Consider the following 26,653-nt stretch of genomic DNA (forward strand, 5'->3'; position numbering starts at 1 on the left):
TAGTGTGTGGCGTTTGACAGATAGCCGAAGCGCACTACTTGTTAGCCCGTCTTCCAACCAGGTGCTCATATGTGTTTTTTGTCACTCGTGCACCAAAAACCCAGCCAGGTGGACAGACAGCCGCAGATTATTATGGTCTGTCGCCAGCGGCCTGGGGTTTCCCTGGAGACCATGTGACTGGTGTTGTTTTTTTTCTTCCCTCTCTTTTAGGAGTTGTGTTTATTATGGGATGTCAGAGCGGCCTGCTTATGACTATTATGGGATGTCAGTGAGGGCGGGAGGGGGCAGTGTCTCCATAGCAACGTGGTTGCTAAGGGGGCAGGGACTAAGAAAGGGGAAGGCAGTGTGTACTTGCTGGTACTGTGTGCGAGGGGGAGATGATTATTATGGTCTGTAGGTTGCGAGGTAACTATGCAGAGTTGAGTGAGTGTTGTAGGGAGGGGGGAGCGTGCCTAGGATTATTATGGGATGTCTCTACCCCCCCCTGATTTCTTTGTGTGTATGAGGATGTTCGCTTCTGGTCACTGACGCTGGGGAAAGGGGAGAAGAGTGGACGACGTCTCCCAAAGATTAACACCTTTTCGGAGCTTCTTTTTATTTTTCAGTGATAGGTAGTAACCTGCAGCTTTCGCGTCAGACTAAAGCTGATCATACCGCCGAGTATCTACACCTTGGACTGACCTGTAAGTCAATTCCTCCCACCCACTTCCAACCGCCTGCATTAAAAATATACATACATATAAATTCGTGTCCCTCGATGAGCTTTTTGTCATATCAGAAAACAGAAAACAAATAAACAAATCTAAAATTACGGGTAACTTACAACTGTTAGACACCGCGTCACAAAGGGCCAAATGGTGTTTGTCTGGGGCTTCGCGACCTCCGCGTGTTATTTTCAAGGAGGAAAGTTTTTAAGAATCGAATATAATCAGAAACGAAGGCAGATAAGCGCTTTAACTCAACTCATCTAGTCGGCTGCCATTTTCCCTGGATCACTTGACTCTGTTTGCTAGCTTTGCTAACTTGATTGACAGCTAAGTTGAGGCGTCTTTCGCTCGGACCGAACGAGAAAGTTTACGAAAAAGGCCGAAATGACACGACTACGTCAAACTCTTTTTAACCCTACACGCTGTGTGATGTTGTAGTTTTATAATGCCACCATTGTTAATTGATTTTATTTTACCTTAACACAGCTAGCCTCCGCTGTCACTTGTTTCTCTCTGTCAACATGGGGTGCTGCTAAAAACCTGACCAAAATATTGTTGTTATTTCTATTTTATGAAGCGTCCTGACGGGGATATGTCAGGGAGTGAAGACGACCGGGACCATTTTGGACCCATGCAAGATGGTAAGGCTTTAGCTGTCCCGAGCAGAGTCTGGACCCTCATTTAACCACATCATGTTATATAACCTCCCTAAATGAGCCCAAACATGTAAATTAACTGCTGACATCTAGACAAATTGCCATTTCTGTAAGGAGAACGCTGTTAGATTGAATGTTTATCTATTTTGCTTGAGCTGGCGAGCCACGTGTAACTGCATCATCCACCTAAATAAAGCCAAATCTTTAGGTTATGATGCAGTAACGTTAGCCAGTTAGCTGCATGCAAAAGTCACATCACTTCCTGATTCACTGATCCGTAGTGAAAGCATCAGCTGTTAAAATAAAACATAAACCCTTTTTGTTACAGACTCCTTTAGCTTAGTATCATATGAGCGAAAGTGGCTTGTTTTTGTACTTAAGCGTTCGTACCGGCCGAATATTGTTTAGCATAGTGTGTCAAACCCATTTGTTTTGCTTTCCTATTTTGGCCGCCCTCGGAAATGGCGTTGGTAGCCCATCCTATCAACAGAGAGCTTATAATAAATGAATGATTTCCAAAGCAAGAGCCTTTTGCCCTAGTTTCACTGCTGCTGACATATTTGGACAGTAGGTTAACATCTCGAGGCAGGAATGCACAACAATAATGTATTCTAAAGGCTTTAAACTGTGTTAATGGATCTAAATTGATGAGCTATATTTCAGTAAGGGTCATACAATTAGAATAAAAGTATTATATCGGTTCTGGAAGGATAGGAAGGACAGAAAATCAAAATTAAGATGATTGTTTAGTTATTATTATTTTATGCTTGGTGTATGCTGTGTCTGCTTTGGACAGATGATGTGGATGAACAATTATCAGAGGCAGAGACTCCCAAATCCAAAAAGAAGAAGAAAGCAAAGAAAAGCCGTGAAAGCAGGAGCAGCAAACGACAAAAAGTCCTCAGAGAGGTTAGCAGAGCACCTCTTCAGTCTATATGTGTGTGTGTGTGTGTGTGTGTGTGTGTATACTTTTATTTAGTAAGGATGTATTATATTAAATTAAATCAAGCCATAACATACATTTACATTGTTATTGAATAATTTCTTAAGGATAATGTGACACTGAAGTAAGATTTGCTATCACAGGAATAATTGAACTTTAAATGAAAAAAAACAACAACACAATATTACTATTTTTACTGTATTTTTGACCAAATAAATGCAGACTTGGTGTGCATAAGAGACCTCTTTAAATAAAACAAACATTTGAAGGGCAGTGTCACATCAATCATAATTTTTCATTACCATAAATGTTAAACATGTTTTAGGATCAAGCATTGAACTGAAGGGTTCTTTCCTGAATATATCTGATACTGTCACCTCTCCTTGGGTGATTTCATGATCTAGGAGGTTCCTGTCAGCTCTCCTGAAGTCATGGAAGCAATCCGAATGGTAGAAGGCGAGGAAGAGGAGGAGGACAGAGTGATGCGATCTGAGAGTGAAGGGAGTGACTATGCTCCGAGCAAGAAGAAGAAAAAGAGATCCAGCTCCTCCAAGGAGAGGAAGAAGGGAGGTTCAGCGGGAGAAAAGGCTGGCGGCTCATCTGGAGGGAAAAGCAAACGTAAAGACCCAGAACCCGAGGAGGAAGATGATGATGACGATGATAATGAAGGACAGGTAAGGGGTAGCCGATGGGTAGTCTATGGGACGGGACAACTACAAAAAAAACCCCACAGGATTCAAAAAAACTATTTGTCATGCTTTATAAAAAAATATTATTTGTTCACATACACAGTATTGTATTTTTGTATTAGATTACTTATGCTTTAACAATCAGTGTTACTTGTCCAAAGGACATTTCTGGAAAAATCCAATGTCAAGCCCTGCCCTTTCCTTTCTACATTGTTGCCACAATAAATACTGATTTTCAGTTTTGCTTGTAAAGTTTTCATCAGCTAATGTTATATTTTGTACTTTTTCCTTGGTACACTATCATTCAAAATTTTGGATTGTTAAGATTATTAAATGCTGTTAAAGGAGTCTCTTACTCTTATTTTGTTTAGAAATAGAATTTATTTGAAATATTATGTAACATTGTAAGTGTCTTTACTGTCACTTTTGATCAATTTAATGCATCCTTGCTGAGTAAGGGCATTCATTTCTTTGAAAAAATCTTACCCCAAACCTTTGAAATGATAGTGTATGTTTTTGGATAAAGGTTCAGGTCAGATGATATTATATATATGGCTACCTTTTTATGATTGCATTCTCCAGTGTCGGTCACCTGTTTTTCACCTCTTTTCTCCAGCCCAAATCTTCCTCTCAGCTATTAGCAGACTGGGGAATGAAAGACATCGACTATACCTTCACCCAGGAGGATTACACCTCTCTCACCAATTACAAAGCTTTCAGTCAGTTTGTCAGGTAGAGCAGTTCTGCTTCTTTGACTTTCTGTTTTTGTCCCATATCTATTATCACCTCATGTAAACATCCATATAATATTCCATAGCTGTCAGGTGACTGATCTGAAATGTCTTTTTCATTTCGTCTCTTGTTTAGACCTCTAATAGCTGCTAAGAACCCTAAGATCGCTGTGTCAAAGATGATGATGGTTTTAGGAGCTAAATGGCGGGAGTTCAGCACTAATAATCCCATGCGAGGCTCAGCGAGTGCTAACGCAGCCCTGGCAGCTGCCAACGTAGCTGCTGCAGTGGAGAGTATGGTGACCAGGGTGGATGGAGGAGGGGCGGCACCCACAGCCACGCCCACATCAACAGCAGCTCCTGCTGCACTACCCCCACCCCAGCAGCCCCCAGCGGTCCCTCTGCGGAAAGCCAAGACCAAAGAGGGCAAAGGTCAGATGAGAGATGAGCGTTTTTTGGGGGACCAAAAGTGTGTTTATTATATGTATTTTTTTAATTACTCAACTTTTTGTGTCGTGTATGTATCTACTCTAGGCCCAAATGCACGTAGAAAGACCAAGTCCACTCCAAAGTCCCAGGACAAAAAGTCTAAAGCGAAGAAAGTGGCTCCACTCAAGATTAAACTGGGAAATTTCAAGAGAAAGCGTTCCTCTGTATGCATCTATTCCTTATATTCTTACATATATTAGCTAATTTATACAGTACATTATTATTCATATTTATTTAATATTATTAGTTAATATATTAATATCATAGTTAATAATTATATTACAATATTTAATGATATATAATTATGTTAAATAAATGCATGTACTTCTGTTCAAAAGTTTGGGATCAGTAAGATTTCTTTTGGAAAGAAACTAATACTTTTGTTCTGCAAGGATAATTTAAATGGATCAAAAGTATAGACATTTATAATGTTACAAAAAGATTTCCATTTCAAATAAATGAATTTCTTTTGAACTTTCTATTCATCAAGGAATCCTGAAAAATATTGAACATAAATTTATTCTGGAGAAGTATTAAGCAGCTGTTTTCAACATTGATAATGATAACAAATGTTACTTGAGCAGTAACTCCATTACAGTAATACATACAAATACATTACAAATATATTCAAATAGAAAATGTTTAATTTGTCACAATATTATAGTTTTTACTGTGTTTTTGATCAAATAAATGCAGCCTTGGTGAGAATAAGAAACTTTTTTTTAAAAACATTGAAAAAATCTTACAAATCCCAAACTGTTGAACAATACTGCATATATATTAAATTATACATGTATTCCTTATTTTTTATGGCATCACTAACATCACTAACTTGTTTTGCACCCCTTCACCCATGGTTTCTTCTCTCAGAGTGGTGAGGATGATGATGGTGAGAGTGATTTTGACAGTTTCTCAGTAAGTGATGGATCTAACAGTCGGGGCAGCCGTTCCAAGAGTAAGAAGTCCAAGAGCTCCAAGAAGAAGAAGAAGGGTGAGTCAGTACTCTGCTGAACACAAATGCTATATTGAACACACTATACTAGTTTGGACACTTTCCAGCCATTTATATTTGATATAAGCCCTCTTACTTTCATAGTGGATGAGGATGCTGATGGCTATGAGACCGATCATCAGGACTATTGTGAGGTGTGTCAGCAGGGTGGTGAGATCATTCTGTGTGACACCTGTCCGAGAGCCTATCACATGGTGTGTCTAGATCCTGACATGGAGAGAGCCCCAGAGGGCACCTGGAGCTGCCCACACTGCGTAAGTACATGCAAACATGTTCAGAATGAATGTATGTCCTTTCCTCAAGCTGCTCTGGGCTCATTGAGTAAAAATGATATTCTGTGTGTGTGCACTAGTTCTCTACATTCCATTGATATTTAATGACTAAAGTTTCTGTTGATTATGCATTATTTATGTCTCTCTCTCAGGAGAAGGAAGGAATTCAATGGGAGGCTCGTGAGGAGAGTTCTGAGGGTGAGGAGGAGAATGATGATGGAAGGAGGGATGAAGGAGAGGTAGAAGAGGAAGACGATCACCATATGGAGTTTTGTCGGGTTTGCAAGGATGGAGGAGAGCTGCTGTGCTGTGACACATGCCCCTCGTCTTACCACTTACACTGTCTTAACCCTCCCCTGCCAGACATCCCCAACGGAGAGTGGATCTGCCCACGCTGCCTGGTGAGAGAGGAATAATATAGTGTGTTAGTCCAAGTCTATCCTTTGGATTTGGTTTTCTTGAGATTTTATCTTCGTAGATGTCATTGCTGAAATATATAGGATCAACATTACTGAATCTCAATTAACATTTATTTATTTTTGCTTGTTTGTTTAATTCTACAAAACAAATATAATATAATATCTTGTTTTCTCAGAGTGCTCCACTGAAAGGCAAAGTCCAGAAAGTTCTGACGTGGCGCTGGGGTGAAGCCCCTCCCCCTATGCCCGTGCCTCGGCCTGTAGACCTCCCAGCCGATGCTCCAGATCCTCCTCCTATGATTGGTCGGAAGGAGAGAGAGTTCTTTGTGAAGTGGTGCAACATGTCTTACTGGCACTGTTCTTGGGTCCAGGAACTACAGGTAATGCACAAATAAAAACACACACAATTTCTTGTAAGTAGGGATGTTCCAATATTAATATTCTTGCAGATATGATTAACTAATTATTTCCTTGTTTTGGCTGATATTAAATCTATACGTTTTTGTCGAAAATAAATGAAAAATGAAACCCTCGATAGATAATAAATTGACGGTTTAAAATTCTAAATTATTACTGTTTTTGCATATTAACTTTAAGTGAATGTTAGATCACGGCAAGAGTAATCTAAATGTAAAAATAGAGAAAATGAACATGCACACTTAACACATTATTTATAATACCTCTTATAGCCGGTATGGTACCGTTATATTGTCCATCTTTGTAAGTCAAGAACATAAAAGTATTTACACTCTCTTATATGCCCAATTGCACATTAAATTGTGCATTTGTTTACATGGGCGTGTTTATTAGTAAAATCGTCCAATCAGGTATGTCTTTCTCTCTCTCGTCACAGTTGGAGCTGAACTGTCAGGTAATGTTCCGTAACTATCAGCGGAAGACAGATATGGAAGAGCCCCCCAATCTAGAGATGGGTGCTGAGGGAGATGAGGATAAGAGCTGTAAGAGGAAGAATAAAGATCCCTTCTATGCCCGTATGGAGGATCAGTATGGGCGCTTTGGAGTAAAGATGGAGTGGCTCCTCATCCACCGCATATTAAATCACAGGTGAGGTTGTTCAGATGTTCAAAATCTCATGAAGAACAACATCTGCTCAACTATTTGGACATTAATTTCTCCGTTCTCTCTGGCAGTGTGGATAAGAAGAATAATGTTCACTATCTGATCAAATGGAGAGATTTACAGTATGATCAGTCAACCTGGGAGTGTGAAGACATGGACATCCCAGACTTTGAGACCTTCAAACAGCATTACTGGAACCACAGGTACATACACACAGGACTCTGCAGCATTTCACACGCATACACCCTTCTATGAAACAATGTTGCAGTTATAATTTAATCTACATATCTTCTTTCTTTCTGTTTGTCAGGGAGTTGATGCTTGGAGAGGAGGGCAGACCAGGTAAAAAGATAAAGAAGGTCAAAGTGAGGAAGTCAGAGAGGCCTCCTGCAAATCCTGTTGTGGATGTAAGGATTCTTGGAACAACTCAAATCAACTTCTGTCTACTTTATAATATGGAATTTTTAATACTTTACACATTTAGGTCGGAGCCATGGTTTAGCACTGCAAGTTATTCAATGCAAATTCATACCATGGATTCTTTTCTCTGTCCTGTTCCCCACTTTTTCCCCGTAATTTTCTCTCAAGTGTAACCATTAATATAATAATCAGTAAGGCCAACAATTGCACATATAGATTGTTTGAAAACATTGTTTAAAAGCCAAAGAAAATGTATTAATAGGTTTTGACTGTCAATGAACTAATATTCTTCTTGTCTCTTACTTTCAGCCCACTATAAAGTTTGATAGGCAACCGGATTATCTGGACTCTACAGGCGGCACACTTCACCCATACCAGCTGGAGGGACTGAACTGGTTGCGCTTTTCTTGGGCTCAGGGCACAGATACCATCCTGGCTGATGAGATGGGTCTTGGAAAGACTGTTCAGACGGCTGTCTTCCTCTACTCGCTCTACAAAGAGGTGTGTTTTCTTAAAAATATATAAGTACACTATCGCTCAAAAGTTTTGGGGCGGTATGAAAATGTTTTTCAAAATGAAGCCTCAGCTCTCCATGGCTGCATTTCTTTTAAATAAAAATGACAGTAAAAACAGTATTATTAAAATTTAAAATAACTCTTTTCTATTTTAATATATTTTGTAATGTAATTTATTCCTGTGATGGCAAAGCTGAATTTTCAACAGCCATTATTCCAGGCTTCAGTGTCACATGCACGATCCTTCAAAAATCATTCTAATATGCTGATTTGGTGCTTCAGAAACAATTTAAGTTGTGCTGGTCTCTATAAATGGTCTCTAGGAAGACATGGATGTTTATCATAAAATGTTTTGTGGCTTTAAAGTAAATAATGTGGTATATTTGGTAATGGTTTCTCTCAGGGTCACTCGAAGGGGCCCTTCTTGGTCAGTGCCCCGCTGTCCACTATTATAAACTGGGAGAGAGAGTTTGAGATGTGGGCCCCGGACATGTACGTGGTCACTTATGTGGGTGATAAAGACAGCAGAGCTGTCATACGAGAGAATGAATTCTCCTTTGAGGACAATGCCATCCGCGGTGGGAAAAAGGCCTCCAAAATGAAGGTATGAATCACAGAGGAAAGGAGGGGAAGAGCTGATACAATAGCTTATAATCAGAGAGAACTAGTAACCATAACTGTAAACATGTAGGTTCATGTAAATCTTTGGCACATCTGCTGTGTGGTTTGATGATAGTGCCATTGTCTTTATCTGCCTACTATGCGTGGTTCCTGAAACTCTCTTCATCTGTGCAGAAAGAGGCTGCTGTGAAGTTTCATGTGCTGTTGACGTCCTATGAGCTCATCACAATTGATCAAGCCATCCTGGGCTCCATTGACTGGGCTTGTCTTGTGGTAGATGAGGCCCATAGGCTGAAAAATAACCAGTCAAAGGTAAAATCCATGTGTCAGACCCCTGACACACCAAAGTATTTACTACTTAAAGGATTTGTTCCAAAAATTCAAATTCTGTCATCATTTACTCTCACGTAGTTCCAAACCTGTATGACTTTGTTTCTTTCATTAACTCAATGATTGGATTGCAGTCGATATCAGCCCACTGAGGTTAAAAGTACTTATATTTGAGCTTTTTTTTTTTCATAAAAAAACAGCTATCGAATAAATTCAAAAGACTTGGAAAATAGTGCAATGGTCTTATGGACTACTTTTATGGTGCTTTTGCATATTCTTTGAAGAAAGTCATATGAGAGTGAATAGATGATGACAGAACTTTGATTTCTGAGAGATCTATTCTTTAAATTTTATGATAAATAAGTCTTGGATGTAAAACTAACACACACATACTTTCTCTCTCCTTTTCCCCCTCTCTCTCAGTTCTTTCGTGTGTTGAATAACTATCCTCTTCAGCATAAGCTGCTGTTGACAGGCACACCTTTACAGAACAACCTGGAGGAGCTCTTCCATCTGCTCAACTTCCTCACACCTGAGAGATTCAAGTAAGTGTGTGTGTTTGTGTGTTATTGAAAAGTGAGTGCGATGATGATTTTTGTGTGCCCTCAGTTTTTTTTTTTTGTTGACATTGTTCAGTACCAAATATGTGTGTGTTTCAGTAATCTGGAAGGTTTCCTGGAAGAGTTTGCTGATATAGCTAAAGAAGACCAAATTAAGAAACTGCACGACATGTTGGGTCCACACATGCTCAGAAGACTTAAAGCTGATGTCTTCAAACACATGCCCTCAAAAACTGAGCTCATCGTGCGTGTGGAGCTCAGCCCCATGCAGAAGTACGAGACTTGTTCAGTAATTGTCAATGAATGTTCTATTTAAGATTCTGCACATTTCTTCTAAATTTTCACTCAGACTGATTTGTGCCACCTGCTGGACAACATCTGTTATTTACAGCATCTATATCATTGTACTGTATGACTGACAGTTTGATGATTCTGTTTACTCAGTCTGTCTATATAAAATATAGTTAAATGGGCCATTTAATGTCCTTTTATTACATTTACTGGAGGCTTTTTAAATGACAATAGCCTCTGATTCGATTTTCTGTTTTTCTGGGACAGGAAGTATTACAAGTACATCCTGACACGCAACTTTGAAGCTCTGAACACTCGTGGAGGAGGAAACCAGGTTTCTCTGCTCAATGTGGTCATGGACCTGAAGAAATGCTGTAACCACCCCTACCTTTTTCCCACAGCTGCTAATGTGAGCTTCCATTCACTCACTCTCAACTACCATTTTACAGTAGAAATGGGGGAACTGACAGCTTTTAGGTTTTAAATTAATAACAACAATACTTTTTAATGGGTGATCGATATGGGTCTCATTTTGCAGGAAGCCCCTAAAATGCCCAATGGCATGTATGATGGCAGTGCCCTCACAAAGGCTTCTGGGAAACTGATGCTTCTGTTTAAGATGCTGAAAAAACTGAAGGAGGGTGGACATAGAGTCCTTATATTCTCACAGGTACACACACATGCCTGAAACACACACAGATTACAAATATACTCAGAATAAAACTATATACTCTAATATACTTAAAACTACTGTTGTAGATGACAAAGATGTTGGATTTGCTGGAAGACTTCCTGGAGAACGAGGGATACAAGTATGAAAGGATAGACGGAGGGGTGACTGGAGGGATGAGACAGGAAGCCATCGATAGATTCAATGGTAAGGGGATAATGCCAGCCATAACAGCAGTTTGATCAACATTATGGATGTTTTGTTTTGATCAAAAATGTCTATTTCCTCTCATTGCAGCTCCTGGCGCTCCTCAGTTTGTTTTCCTCCTGTCCACTAGAGCAGGGGGTTTGGGCATCAATTTGGCAACTGCTGACACTGTCATTATCTACGACTCAGACTGGAACCCGCACAATGACATCCAGGTAGAGACGATGTGAAATGCCTGATACTAAAACTATCAAACACCTGCATCTCTGTGAGAGACTATGTGGACCAACTCTTTCTGACACGGTCTCTCTTCTGTTGTCTTTCTCAGGCATTTAGCAGGGCTCATCGTATTGGTCAGAATAAGAAGGTCATGATCTATCGATTTGTCACTAAAGCATCTGTTGAGGAGAGAATTACACAGGTGAGATATGAAACAGTGGTTTGAAACTGTTTAAAACCCAGGCAAATACAAAACTATGTAGAAAAACACTTAACAATCAAACACTACCCCTTGCAAAAGTCATCGCCTGACCCTTGTGTCTCAGGTGGCAAAGAAGAAGATGATGTTGACCCATCTGGTGGTGCGGCCTGGTCTGGGCTCCAAGGCTGGATCCATGTCCAAACAAGAATTGGATGACATCTTAAAGTTCGGCACAGAACAGCTTTTCAAATATGAGCTCGGAGAGGGTGAGAAAAACACTGTTTTAAGTAATTCTTCATCTTCTAAACATGACCTTGATTTGAGATCAGAAAGTGGAATAGACATTTGACAGAACAATAAGGACATTTAAATGCAGCCGAACTTTGGCTACAGTAAGTTACAGGTGTTCAGCTCGTACTTAAAGGATTAGTTCACCTCAAAATGAAAATTTCCTGACAATTTACTCAGCCCAATGCCATCCAAGATGTTCATGTCTTTCTTTCTTCAGTGGAAAAAAAAAAAGGTTTTTTGAGGAAAGCATTTCAGGATTTTTCTCCACACAATGGACTTCAATGGCAACCAAGATGTTGAAGTCCAAATCAATGAAGTTTCAAAGGGCTTTAGATAGATGATAGAACGTGGCGCGTCGCAGACCAGCACAAGACAAACAATTGTGGTTAAAAAGTATATACATTTTAAATTTTTTTTTGAAAATGGCTGATCATTTCGCTAGATAAGACCCTATTCCTCAGCTGGGATCGTGCAGAGCCCTTTGAAACTGCATTGATTTGAACTTCAACATCTTGGTTGCCATTGAAGTCCATTGTGTGGAGAAAAATCCTGAAATGTTTTCCTCAAAAAACTTAATTTCTTTTCCACTGAAGAAAGAAAGACATGAACATCTTGGATGGCATTGGGGTGAGTAAATTGTCAGGAAATTTTAATTTTGAGGTGAACTAATCCTTTAAGAGTTTATGTGTGTCTTGTTTTGTGGATCAGTCAGTATCGGGTATGATAATAAAATCCCCAACGCAAGCTGCTCTGGTGTAGATGTGAAGTTCTGCTTTCAGTGAAAGATTATTTAGAGCTTCAAACTATACATGATCTTATTATTCTGAGAATTGATGTTAATGAGTTTCGCTCTGATGCCTCAATAGGTTAAAAATAAAATGTATGGCAACATTTCTTTGTAATGGGCAATTAAAAGTAAACATCTGACATGGTAAATAAAATAAAATCCTACTGTTGAGCCCTGGGCTGAAATAAATTCCATCACCTGACCCAGTTACCGCTCACTTTAAATTTGTGTTGTGTTGTGTTATATTTTTATCTACCATCTCTCTCCCTCAAAATGAGTGTCAAGAAAAAATTATTAGCATGATTAAATGAGTCATCACATGAGAAATTTGCCTTGATCTTTTGACATATAAGAGGTCTTTGTACCATTAAAACATCCAGCAAGTTGCATAGCTTAAAATGTCCACCTCATTATAAACAAAGCATTTATTTAATCAAGCTCCAAAAACAGCTCGTTTTGATATTGCGGGATCTGTGATGTCACACAGGCAATTACATTTGCATATGACTGCCTCCAGAGCAAGACATCGATGAATACATCATCACACCATAGGCCCCGCCCACTGGCATTCAGTCGCTTAAAGTGTAAATTGCAGGTTAAATTTTTCACGAAGATAATACAATGTGTTTATTAAACATAAAGATAAGAACCGCCCACCATTGTTTTTTATACCAAAATGCTGATATAATATGAAAAGTTGGCACTTTTAACAGTGGTTTTAACCGCTCCCGCTCCCTTCCACTAGATGGGGCGTGACGTCATAAGAGGAACTCACCAGTAGAGTTACCATACGCTAGCAGCTATAGATGCCTTACATAACTTCAGAAAAGTTGGTTGTATGTTTTATTTGATAAAAAAAAATTATGGATAAAATAACTCAATTGTAAACATACTCGTGTGTGCTGACTTCAAGGGGGCCGTGATCCTGCCTGAAATGAGAATAAGCTATTCGCAAAACAAACGGGTTCAGGCACCGGGTTCAGGCACGTCAGATCAGCAGGTCGCAGGTCGAGCTGTTCCACTAAACTCCAAAACGCGTTCACCTCACGGCAGCACACACTCTCCACTGCTGATTCAATTGGGTGGCATAGCCCACACAAACACAGTGATGGGGACATCGATCTTTTTCTTTTCTGACAATAAACATCGCTAATTAAATCGTGAGAAATTGATAACGTGTGGATTGAGGAAGGGTATTACATGACGTTTGAGGCGTCGATGAGACTAGCGATTGGTGCCTGTGCAGTGTGTGCATCTCTAACGTTACAGCTCTGATTTGGACTGACTTACTGTAAGTAAATAATGTCTTCAGTCGTTGTCCCTCCTTGCTATTCTACATGACGGCAATATTTTGAAAAGACTTGCTTGTTCCGTTATATTATCCGGGTTAAGTTTGCACCAGGCTAGACTAGCTCTAACGTAGCTAACGTTACTCACCAGGACACCTGGCCAACCCTCCACTCATTCTCCTCACACCAAGCATTAATAACTCTTTGAGTGCCATGGGTCCCCTCTCTCACGCCTGACCGTTTAAAAATTGTAGGGCTGTGGTCCATAAAGAATTTGATGGTTTCCCACATCCTCAGTCGTTCTCCAAATAGCCATAATACAGTAAGAATCTAGCAGAGTATGGGTTGCGAGTTCCTCTTGTGACGTCATCACCAGTTACTGAAAAAACACGCTACCTTTGAAGAAACCCCAATAAATGTTATTTTAACGCATTTTAAGACAGAAATAATTAAATGTATACATATAGAGCACTTTAATTTACACATTAATTGGCTGTGGTGGTTAACCTGCAACTTACACTTTAAAGGCTGTCATTTGCCTAGGATGTGAGCATCACGTGACTCATGTTGCATCAATAGCAAATGGAACCCATTATAATCACTGATGATGTCTACACTGTTACTGGATACAGTATACAGATGCGCATTCAGTTTCTGACATGCTCTACGCACTTGAGTCTGTCGACAACAGGACAAACGGACAAGTGAAAAAAACGTCCACCGTGACACGCCCAGTTTAAACAACTCGATTGCGTCTCTGTGCAGACCTCAGAAGGATCCCAGCATCAGAAACAAGTAGATATTTATTTTAAAATACGTCGCTTATCGTGCCCGAGTATTACATGTTTGTTCGGGGGATTTTGTTTAGCAAATGATGCACAGTATAATTAATGGAGAGTTTGCAAAGAACATTTCGTTGAAAGAATAAGCAGCCAACTGTATTGGATCTGACAGAAGCTGCACCGCATATTGTAAGTAAATTATTTCATAATGCTTTGTCTGTAAATTACAAAATTTTATATGGATAATGTTTTCAAAACACTTTACTTGCGTGGGCGTTGATACGATTTCCAATGCAGTAACGTTAGCTAATCATAATAGTAGCCATTTACTGACATGCTTTAAAGTAGCCGTTCCTTAAAAACAGATAATTTCAGACAGAGGGTCAGAATGAAGGTTGAAAATAATAGTTTTTCTGCATATTGTATATATATTTATTTATTTTTGTGTGCAAAAAACTTTAAAAAACATAAAATAAAAAAAATATCCATGTCACTCATGACCCCTTTAAAGGGCTGGTATAATGCCCTTTTCACAAGATGTAAAATAAGTCTTTGATGTCCCCGGAGTGTGTATGTGAAGTTTTAGCTCAAAATACCGACAGATATTTTTATATAGCATGTTAAAATTGTCACTTTTTGAGGGTGAGCAAAAAACGCACCGTTTTTGTGTCTGCCCCTTTAAATGCAAATAAGCTTCTGCTCCCCGCACAGTGGGCGGAGCTTCAAGAGCTCTTGTTCTTTTACCTCACACAGACATGCACTGAAAATTTCAAAAACTTGTAGCCTTTTATGTTCAAACCGAAGTCAGGAAGATGGAGAGACTCAAGAACAAGTGAAAACATGTAGACAACATTTCTGAATGGTTAGTTGATGAATTTATGTAGCTTATGTGTAGTTATCTTCTAGTCACTGATTAGCATATTCTGTCATGATAATCTATAAATCTAAAATGCTCAAACAGCAACATTACACACTAACTAAAGTTAGAAAAGTGAAATTATAATCAACCACCCCTTTAAAATACTGCCAATGCTTGTAAAGCACTTCTAGTACTAGACAATATGGAAAATAAACAAATACAAAAATGGAATTAACAGGAATTAACAGGCTCGATACAAGAAAGGGACAAAGTAAAGATTAAAATAAATTCTAAAACAAGTAAATATCTCTTATCCAGGTGACAATAAGGAGGAAGACGGCAGTGTGATCCACTATGATGACAAGGCCATTGATCGGTTGTTGGATAGAAACCAAGATGCAACAGACGACACAGAGCTGCAGAGTATGAATGAATACCTCAGCTCCTTTAAAGTGGCTCAGTATGTGGTAAAAGATGAGGAAGAGGAGGTAAGTTTGTGTGGGATTGTGACTGTCTGTGTGCGCGGTGTGTTTATGTCATATGTATCTATATTTTATGGAATGTCTTCGTCAGGAGGAGGATGTGGATAGAGAGATCATTAAGCAGGAAGAAAGTGTAGATCCTGATTACTGGGAGAAACTGTTGCGCCATCATTATGAGCAGCAGCAGGAAGATCTCGCTCGTCACTTGGGCAAAGGCAAACGGCCACGCAAACCCGTGAACTACAACGATTGCTCACAGGAGGACAGAGGTAGTAGACGGGGTACAGGCGCATTTTAAGCTTTTTTTACTACTCTTTCCCTGTATGTTCGTGAGTAGTTGCATGTGTGTTGTATGGATGAAGATGAACTTGTGTGATTTTAGGTCTGGTAGCTAAATTTTTGTGTGTTGTGTAATATCTGTAAATCCTTTCCAATGAAAATAATGTTTCATCCTTTATTTTTTATAAATTATTATATTTATGGTTTATTCATTTTTATAATTTTGTGTGGTTGTTGTTTGGATGTACACTACCAGTCAAAAGTATGGACACACTTACCCATTCTTTATTAATAACTGAAAAAATTGAGGATTTATTTTTTATGGAAATATTTTGTAAATATTTTTTATTTACAAAATCTTGTCATTTATGCATAATTAATCAATTTGATGTTGTTTTTAATGATAACGAATTGAATTATACATTGTATATAAACAAAATATAATACTAAATTATAGCATTTAGGACTGAATTTGTTTCTTGCCATCTTAAAAACCTTAATCTAGTGTGTCCAAAAGTTTGACCTTTTTGTTGTAGATGTCAGCATGATTTTGTCCCCTCAAATTAAATATTTTCTTGCCAAGAGAACTCAAGTGCTCAATAAAATATTGCCCCACCCATTTGTGTCCTCAGACTGGCAGGATGATCAGTCTGATAACCAATCAGATTACTCTGTGGCTTCAGAGGAGGGTGATGAGGACTTTGATGAGCGGTCTGAAGGTAAAGAATGAAATTAAACCATCTTTATCTGAATAAGCAGTTATTATACAGATATATATTTGTATTGACATAGTCCTCTTTTTTTTTTGTGTGTTTGCAGCTAACTCCCGAAGACCAAGTCGCAAAGGCTTGAGGAATGATAAAGACAAACCACTGCCCCCCCTACTGGCCAGAGTGGGAGGAAACATTGAGGTACAACTTCACTTACCTTTCAATTGTTTCAACTATTCCTTCCACATACTCAGTTATACTTAACCTCTCTCTCCTCATTAGGTGTTGGGCTTCAATGCTCGACAAAGGAAGGCCTTCCTGAATGCAGTGATGCGTTATGGGATGCCTCCCCAGGATGCCTTCACCACCCAGTGGCTCGTTAGAGACCTGCGAGGCAAATCAGAGAAGGAGTTCAAGTGAGTCTGACATTCCTTCCAGAGGATTTCTTGTCATTTATTTTAACTTCATTTACTTGAGCACTCTCTCTGTTTTTTAGGGCATACGTGTCCCTCTTTATGCGTCACCTGTGTGAGCCAGGCGCAGACGGGGCAGAAACATTTGCTGATGGCGTTCCACGGGAAGGACTGTCACGACAACACGTTCTCACACGCATAGGTGTGATGTCACTGATCCGCAAGAAGGTGTGTGAAGTTATGATCGCTAGTGCTTTAGTGGTAAATAGAGAGCTATTTGATTCTGTGAATGACAGTGGAGTTATGTGATTGACTGTTTTAAACTCCAACAGGTGCAGGAGTTTGAGCATGTCAATGGTCAGTGGTCAATGCCCTGGATGAAAGAACAGGAGGAAAGCAAAAGAGCGGCGGCCATTGCAGCGGGAGAAGATCCAAAAACACCCTCTACAGGGACGCCTGCAGATACCCAGCCAAACACACCAGCAACAGGTACACACACGCATATCAGTGTTGTTATTGTTAACTAAAACTATTTAAAAATTAATTGAAATAAAGCTGTGATATAATAAAATAAAATATAGATATTTGATGAAAAACTGTTTGCCTTGTTGTTACCTTGTTGGTTCCTTGGCAAATAACTGAAATTAATTTAAGTTGAAGTACTAAAATGACTAAAATTTTAATTTAAATAAAAAAAAAACTAATAAAAACGTCAAAAGCTCTGGCATAGCACAATTACTAATATTAAAACAATTAAAATAGAAGCTAATTCAAAATATTAATAAATACTGTAATAGTATTCATACATACAATGAATTGAATACACCTCATTTATGATGATGTTTTTAAATTCTGTATTAAGGTGTCTCTATTATGCTATTTTAAAGACTCCTAATTTTGTTTTGGAGTCTCCTACATATTATATAGTGCACCTCACCACATTTTTTCATTGATTTTCAAACGACTCGACGGATGAATCAGTCTCTCTAAATCCCTTTTAAAGGCAGAAAAAATTGTACACACTGCAAAGACAGTAATGATGACGACGATTTTACCATATCCATCTGAGTGCGAGTCCAATGCTGAAACATTGGAAGAACTAGTTATTCAACCTCCATCGCAAGTACGACGTGAGCAGGACGTTTCTCAGTGATACACTACTCAGTTTGATGTTCTTCATGAGATGTTGCAACTAATTCCTCACCATCAGCATTAACAAGTGAATGTCCATCAACAAACCGGTGTATATTTCAAATTTATTTCGCTGTACATGCAGGAACTGTATCAACTAACGTGAATGAATGATGTAACAAATATTTGTAAAACAAATCTTGCTCAATCCTTTTTCATTACTCAGAGTAGTAAGTACTACAGACAATCTGCATTAATAGACACAGTTTTAGGTAATAGTGGCCCACAGCTGCTGATTTGCAGAAGTATTTCAGTAAGAAAAAAACACGGTAAAATGCCGCTTGAGGGGCTGGTCAAGTTGTTCGCCGGCGGTCAACATACAACATAGGCAGGCATTATGCAAATCTATTTTCTATTTGCACGTGCTTATAAGTCTTGTCAGTTTAAACATTTAAATGATTTTAAACCATTCAAGCCTGAGAATAAGGGAAAGAGAACTCAATTTGCTTCCCACGCGCTATTTTCTGTGCACACACCATGAGGGAGCCGGACACAGAGAGCCGCGTTTCAGATTGAGTTCTTGAGTTGTCTTTCGCGTCTCCTTATACTTGAATGGACAAATACAGACAAAATTATATCAAATTACCATCTCGGCAAGTATTGTAGTGAACAGTTATGTCACAGTTACATCTCAAGTGAACATAAAGAGGTGAGAAAGAAATCGGATGTGTATCATTATATTGGATCTGTGCATAAGTGTCAGCAGCCTATAAATACCTCCTTCTGTCTGTGTCATTAATGTTAAAAATAAAAAAACAGCTTTAATAAAGATTAATCTATATTTAAAGGTGCACTGTGTAATATTTAGGAGGATCTGTTGACAGAAATGCAATATCATATACATAACTATGTTTTTAGTAGTGTATAAAGACCTTACATAATGAACCGTTATGTTTTTATTGCCTAAAGGGCCGTGCACACCGGGACGAATATCGGCGCACGTTATTCGTCAGCGTTTTTCAACGCGTTTTTTGTGTTCACACCCAAGCGATTTTCGCTGACGATGAGCCGAGTGAACATGCAAATTCATTCCCTGACATTAGATGGCGCTTAATGTAAAACAGAAATAAACATACTCATAACAGTATATACTCTGCAATACCACTCCATAACAGTTCTCTTTTATCAAGATTTTTGTAGTCAACTCTACATTCATCTTGCCTTGCATCTTCCTCGTCTTATTTCTTCCAGGCAGTGTAGACGCTACTTGGCGTATATCTTCTTCGCTGTTACATATGTGTGCTCGGCAAGACTGTTTTGTGTTTGAGCGCCCCCAAGTTGTGTTTTACTGTAACTTCAGAAGCTCCAGACACGTGAGCAAAAGCGCCAATCTCATTGGTCGGATAGTTTTTGACGCGGCGCGTCAAACCAAAAAAAACGAACCCGAGGCGTTTTTTAAAAAATGACGCTTTTACGCGTGGCGTTTTTCGCGTCGGTGTGCACACTCACATTGGCGCCCTTTGTTTAGTCACGAGGTGTTAAACGTCGGCGAATATCGCGCGCGAAATTCGTCCCGGTGTGAACAGGCCTTTAGAATGAGCAGTTTCACTCTGCAGTGTAGCCTGACAAGCCAAACCCACATCAAGATGTTGGGTCTGGGGACACACCATTGGCAGGGCTCAATCCGAGGGGCGGGATAAACGGTTGTCTTTCAAATTCCCTCTGCACGCAATAGGATAGTGCCGCAACGAAGATTCGAAAAACCACTGTTCGCCAGCAGCCATCTTCTTTGTTTTCAAGTAGCTGGGAATTCACGTGGAACCGTTGCAACTCTGCCGTCATTATGTTAAGCCCTCCCACTGACTCTATACACGATGTGATTGGCCTGACTAGAGTTTGTTTTTTCCAGCTCGCAAGCCAACGGAGAGTTGCTAGACGAACCTGGCTGCAAATTACATTTGCTGCCGCTAGGGTGCGTCTGGATTTCTAGGCTATCTGCAGTGTTCTTTTACATTCAGTTATTCCTTTACTGTACCTGAATACTACTGTTAGACCTTACTTTATCTAAGCTTGTACTTGTTCTTATTTCATTCCTAACTGTTCATTTGTCTTTAATAATATTTTAACTTTATTAGTTGGGGTAGTAGTTTTTCCTTTGGTATAAACTGCTCTTTAAGTAATAATTGTTGTCTACCAAAAGTCATGTGGTCCAGTGAACATGAAGAAAAAACAGAACAGCTAATTTTTAGATCATTTGACCTTTTTATGAGAAGTTGGAAGTTGAAATGAGAAGTAAGATTTGTCCATCTTTTGTCCAAGCATCTCTGTGCAGCTAATCGTTACCAGAGTCCTGCACGGGTCCGATTTTGTAAGTCCACACCCGCCCGTATCCGCAGTGCTTAAAGCCGTATCCGACCCGTTTTCCGACAGCAGCACTAATTAAAATCCGCACCCGACCCGACCCACTTAAAACAGAACCGACCACCCGACCCGCAACCGAAATAAAATCAGTTTAGACTATCACATTATAGACACATTATAGGTCATACAGAAGTTATTACACGACCATTAACACAAGGACAACTTCAGCCGAAGCTGTCAAAAGGTGAAGAACATGGCTAACGTTACCACAAAAGTTCCACGTTTGCGGCTATCCAACACGAAAATGCATGCAGCAAAGCCTTTCACAATATTGTTTTCTTCAGATAACTCCAAATTTCTCCCACACACTCGACTTGATTTTTGATGACGTATTGTCGACAACTTTACCATCTCCACTAGCTATTCTTTTCTTCAACTCCTCAGCATCCATCTCGACGACTGCAAGCAGATCGTGCGTGCGCGGTTATGATGTTTTTAAAAGTGAAACTAGGTATATAGACACCTGGGAGGGCGTGGGCACAAATAAACTGATGTGGATTTTAAATTATTTTATCAACTTGAAATACAGGCATATTTTTGTTCCTAAAAATATGCATATATTTTTACGTTTGCACGTGATTGTTTTAAACCCGTGTTTAGACCCGTGTTTAGCCCGTGTCCGACCCGACCCGCACCCGTATCTGACACAGTTGGATATTTTTCACCCATTTGACCAAACCCGCGGGTACCCGAACCCGTGCAGGACTCTAATCGTTACGCATTAATCTGAATCTCTCTTTTATCCAAACAGAAGACCTTTCCAAAGGCGAAGACGTAAAAGAGCTGGAGGAGAAGATGGAGGGGGATGGAGAGAAGGAGACGAAAGGGCTCAGACAGGAGGATGAGGTACTTATTTACAGTCTCACTTTTTCACTTCATCTTCCTGTTTCTATTCTCTGTATTTTTAAACACTTTCCTTTTGTAAACACCTGCCTGTCTCACTTTCTTTCTTCATGTCTCCAACTGTCATTCTCACGTTCCTTCTTTTTTTCTCAGATTATTGAGATTCCCGATGAAGGTGAGAAATCCTCCAGTCCAGCAAAGAAAGAAGAAAAAAAGGAAAGGGAGAGAGAGGCCACCTCACCATCAGCAGAAAAGGATGTAGAAAATGAGAAGGATGGAGAGAAAGAGGAGAAGTCCACTGAATCGAAGAAAAACTCATCTTCAGATGTCAAAGCTGAAAGTTCAGATGCCACAAGCAGTGTAGACACATCCAAAACCAAAGGTGAAGAGCTGAGCACTACCTAACATTTCAATATTTATTTTCGATTTGATTAGAAATTCATTTGTCTTATGATTAAAATCTGATTTAATATCCACTTTCATTCCATGAAAACTCTAGTAAAGGTCCCATGAGTGGCATTAATACTTTCTAACTCCATTGCAGAAGAATCTTCTGAAGAGAAAACAGAAAAAATGGACACCAGCCCAGCAAGAGATGAGAAGAAAGGTACATACTAACACAAATAACACACCTTTATACCACACATAACTGTTACAATCAATAATGTCTCTTTCTCTCTTCAACCAGAGCCAAAAGACGAGAAAGACAGACTGAAGTCAGAGGACTCCGCTAAGCTGCAAAACGGAGAGAACACCAAAGAGACAAGTGGAGGAGGGGATGGAGTGAGTGAGGAGAAGAAGAAAGCAGTGAAGCAGAGGTTCATGTTTAACATCGCTGACGGAGGTTTCACAGGTACACTGGGAATTTACTGTGTGTGTGTATATGTGTATGTGCTGGTGAATTTTGAATCAATGATCTCTCTGTTTCTCTCTCCAGAGCTTCACTCTCTCTGGCAGAATGAAGAGAGAGCCGCCACGGTCACCAAGAAGACTTACGAGATCTGGCATCGTCGCCACGACTACTGGCTGCTGGCTGGTATCATACAGTATCCTTGACATATTAACGTAATTTTATTGATCATTTTGGTAGTCACTGTCTTTTTAGTACCGATACAGCAACAAATTTGCTTGCATCACTGAAAGGAATATGTCTTTTAGTGTATTTTATGATTCTTTTTTATTGTTTGTATTATTCAAAAATGTACCACCAATCACAAGTTATATATATTTTCAATTTCCAGGAATTATGTAGTGGCCAAGAAATGTCAAATGAATCAAAACTGTCCTCAAGTAGAATCAAGTAGAAACTTGTTACATTTAACTGCTGTTATAATTTTATAGATTCCTGTTCCTAATTTTATAGATTATGTCCTTAATCTCTGTACCATCAGCCACGGCTATGCTCGCTGGCAGGATGTGCAGAATGACCCGAGGTTCGCCATACTCAACGAGCCCTTTAAGGGAGAGATGAGCCGAGGAAACTTCCTTGAGATTAAAAACAAGTTCCTTGCTCGCAGGTTTAAGGTTAGAGATGTACAGAAACTACAAAACTTATGCTCACTGCCTTCATTGTTTTCCTAGAGCTAAATTTGTTGGCTCTTCTTTCAACTGCATCATTAATGTCTGTGTTTAGCTGTTGGAACAAGCTCTGGTGATTGAGGAGCAGCTCAGACGTGCTGCATATCTAAACATGACAGAGGACCCCTCTCACCCCTCCATGGCACTCAACACACGCTTCAGTGAGGTGGAGTGTCTGGCGGAGTCACACCAGCACCTCAGTAAAGAGTCCATGTCAGGAAACAAGCCTGCTAATGCAGTTCTACACAAAGGTACAACAACTCGCATAACTCTGTACAGCACATCATAAATACAAAATAGCTACTATTATTACGAGCAGTCAGGGAAAAAGGATTTACATTACAAAAATGATGACTATTTATTACACATTTGATTCTGGATCTTTTAACAAAAGTTGATTATCACATTTTTAGTGAATTGTTAGTCTAAGTCTGAATATGAATTTGAAAAATGTATTTAAATGTGAATCCAAATCAAATATGAATCTAAATCTAATTGAGTTTAAATCCAAATCAAATATGAATCCAGATCAGTTAGATTTAAATTGAATTTGAATACAAATGTAATTGAATTTAAAATTTAATCAAATATTAATCTAAATCCAGTAAGATTTAAATTGAATTTGAATCCACGTCTAATTGAATTTGAATTAAATCTATTTAAATTTGAATCCAAATCAAATATGAATCTAAACCTGTTTGAATATCAATCGTAATTAAATATGATTGTAAATCAAATGAAGTGTTATAAAAATGCATTTGAATTTGAAATCAAATCGAATTGTGAGGTGCTCAAAGGCTACCAGTCCTAATTATTATACAAATCTTCGCACAGCTACTTTCACAGCTTAACACTGTTTTCAACACAGCACTGCTCAAATCCACAAAAATTCACACTTAGTATCTCAATATAGCTTTACAGATCACATTTGGCTTGATTACTACATCCTGTAGCTTTAGTGATGCACGTAGGCAAAAATGTTGAGACTGATGAATTGAATTCCTTAAAAGCCACGTTTCCACCGAAATTACCCGGAACAATTTGTCCCAGGAACTTTTTTTGCCCCAGACCGGTTGCTTTCTGCGTTTACACCGCGGTCTAAAGCAGTGGTTCTCAATTCCAGTCCTCGGGACCCCTTGCTATGCACATTTTGTATGTCTCTCTTATCTGACACACTCAGTTCAGTTCATGGAGTCTCTCCTAATGAGCTGATGATCTGGTTCAGGTGTGTTAAATAAGGGAGACATAAAAAATGTGCAGAGCAAGGGGTCCCGAGTACTGGAATTGAGAACCACTGGTCTAAAGTACCGGGAAGGTAAACTGCGCGCAACTGCTCCTCCCAGTCTGCGACGGACAGTAATCAGTTTTGAGTGCCACATTTATAATAAGTATGGAGGAGATTCAAACTGTGCTGCAGTTATGTATTGGTTTACTAACGAGGTAAATAACAAAACAAAATAGACGAGCACTGATAAAGCATGTTCAGTAAGCTCATAATGCTAACGTTAGATATAAAATTTGTATGTTATCAGCTATTGCGGACATTGACCATGAGATGGCTGGGACGAACGCGCAGAAAGTTTCCTCTTCCACAAAATAAAGCCTGAAACTCGTCGCCAATCCACCAGTTTTTTTTATTAAATTCAATATTTGCAAACAGACAACTCTTACTGCATGAAGCCACGACACGAACCGCAATAGATTTTACAAAAAAGGGAGGTTAAAAATAAATAAAATGCTGCGGGGAGTCATCCAACCAAAATGCGGCGTGAACACAACCAATCAGCTTGTGCAGCGCACAAGTCCCACCCCTGAAAGTTCCTGAACTTTGAAAAAGTACTACCTCGTAAGCAGGGACTATCGGAGGGGGAAATATTTACCCGGAACTTCATTTAGACCCTGGTTCCTGCGGTGTAAACACATCGAGTACCAGCCCAAAGTTCCTAGTTCCTGGGGAAAGTTCCTGCGGTGGAAACGCGGCTATTATGTTCAAATAAATGGAGACGTGTTCAAAAATCTCCACCATTCTTTCACCATTCTCAATCACCATTCTTTCTGTCAGTTCTCAAACAATTGGAGGAGCTGCTCAGCGACATGAAGGCAGATGTCACCCGGCTCCCAGCAACCATCGCTCGAATACCGCCCGTTGCTGTGCGGCTGCAGATGTCAGAAAGAAGCATCCTTAGCAGGCTGGCTAGCCGAGGACCGGAGGTCACACAGACGCAGGCGCCACGCTGATGACCCCTGGATGAATTTTTCACCCATACCTCTCATAAGTCACGATGAGGAATCATCTCACATACACCTGGGTCAGGTGATCAGATCCGTTGTATATATCTGAAATGAGTTCAAGCTGCCCACACTAGCTTGGACTGAAGGAGAGTGGAGTGGTTCCTATATCTAACACACTGTGGTTCCCTAACATTTCCTGTTAAATTCAATTTAGAGGCATTCCACCCCCTCCATTTAAAAATCCTCTGAACACACACCTACTGACCTGAGAGATGTGTACATATGTTAGAATACACGGCACCCAAATTATTCTCCAATAGAAATCCAGTTCAGGTTTTTCAGGTCACCTCATCTGCACTGTAGTAGTCAATGCAGGGCAAGGTTGAAGAGCTGGTATGGATTTCTGCTTTGTGTGGAATGGATCTTTGCAGTGGGGACTCTTTCCTCCTCAGGTGTGTATTATGTTGTAATTCACACTAGTTGAATCACTGTTTTTTGTGCATTTCCACAAGCTTGAATTTCAAATGCCTGTTTAAACCCTTAAACATCTGGTTTCCAACCAGATACAACCTAAAATCATGTGGTCTCCATCTTGTCCTTCTGTAAGTACTGTCAGGCAGCAGTGAAAGGTTTATGCTGATGTAAACACAGACCCTGTCCCAAATGCCACCATGTGACATCCTCCTCCGAGTTCACATTTTGGTGACTTAATGCCAGATAGACTGTCAGGTAATAGTCCACTGATGCAGGCTTTTCAAACGTACGAACACATAAGCACTCTTCTGAAATCTTGGGAACTTCACAGATGCATTTTGGACAGGGCCACAACTCTTATGAGGCCATCAAATGACCTTTCATTCCTTTAGAATTAAAAAATATATAAATATAGTATATATTATAAACAATTTTTTTTCCCCCATTATGAAAACTGCTGCTTTAAGAAGAGTCAAGTTTCATGTTCACTATTGTTTAGTAATCAATTCTGTGCTTGTTAAAATAAATCCACCTTTATTCCCCATTCTTTCTCCTGATTGGTCCCTGAATAATGTAATAAGAGAGTACGCCACGGTTTCTTTTTCCAAAGAGAAGTCAAAATCCCCCTAGCACAGGTGAAAAAATGCAGCTGTTTATTTAACGTCTAATTTTACACTTTCAGGAGTTTTGAATATCTCACTTTGTAATTATCGTTGTTGCCCTGTTATTGTTATTATGTCTTCTGTTTGTTCGTTTTTTCAGACCTGCAATAAAAAGGTAACTAAGCGTGCAGAGTGTTGTCTCTTTATTAAGGAGTAGCTTGCCAAGTTTCTTTCATACATGCTACATGTTTTTGTTTTTTTTAGGAAATATGTAGAAAATATTCAGTCTCCTCTACTCACCAGTTCGTAAGACGTATAGAAACGTACGCATCACGGAACTGACCATGTGTGCAGGTATTTTTGATTCCAAATCCATTTTGGAAAATCGTATGATTCATGAGTTTACACGGCTAAACATTCCTTTTTGCACTATTGCCCTGTCTATTG

The 26,653-nt window shown here is 39.4% G+C and overlaps 1 protein-coding gene across 2 annotated transcripts; it reads left to right on the forward strand.

Moving 5' to 3' along the window:
* The first annotated feature begins 295 nt into the window (after positions 1 to 295).
* chd4b (chromodomain helicase DNA binding protein 4b) lies at positions 296 to 26,390 on the forward strand. 2 transcript variants are annotated; one of them, XM_084088674.1, is made up of 40 exons: positions 296 to 683; positions 1,285 to 1,348; positions 2,160 to 2,272; positions 2,711 to 2,980; positions 3,612 to 3,727; positions 3,863 to 4,158; positions 4,261 to 4,379; positions 5,086 to 5,206; positions 5,312 to 5,481; positions 5,652 to 5,900; positions 6,095 to 6,298; positions 6,772 to 6,983; positions 7,070 to 7,201; positions 7,309 to 7,405; positions 7,728 to 7,919; positions 8,337 to 8,537; positions 8,729 to 8,866; positions 9,308 to 9,429; positions 9,544 to 9,717; positions 10,003 to 10,144; positions 10,274 to 10,405; positions 10,495 to 10,612; positions 10,703 to 10,827; positions 10,941 to 11,033; positions 11,158 to 11,299; positions 15,360 to 15,529; positions 15,615 to 15,804; positions 16,435 to 16,521; positions 16,622 to 16,713; positions 16,795 to 16,928; positions 17,009 to 17,153; positions 17,258 to 17,414; positions 21,229 to 21,323; positions 21,474 to 21,702; positions 21,865 to 21,927; positions 22,009 to 22,173; positions 22,258 to 22,366; positions 22,712 to 22,844; positions 22,954 to 23,149; positions 24,961 to 26,390. In XM_084088674.1, exons 2-40 carry the CDS (start codon positions 1,300 to 1,302, stop codon positions 25,134 to 25,136), a joined length of 5,868 nt encoding a protein of 1,955 aa, XP_083944800.1. In that variant the 5' UTR covers positions 296 to 683; positions 1,285 to 1,299; the 3' UTR covers positions 25,137 to 26,390. The 2 variants fall into 2 exon arrangements, with proteins under 2 accessions (XP_083944800.1, XP_083944801.1); XM_084088675.1 differs by having other exon boundaries at positions 15,615 to 15,792.
* Positions 26,391 to 26,653: the final 263 nt, after the last annotated feature.

The sequence above is a fragment of the Abramis brama genome, assembly GCF_963993115.1.
Source record: "Abramis brama genome assembly, chromosome: 17".
Classification (NCBI taxonomy): domain Eukaryota; kingdom Metazoa; phylum Chordata; class Actinopteri; order Cypriniformes; family Leuciscidae; genus Abramis; species Abramis brama.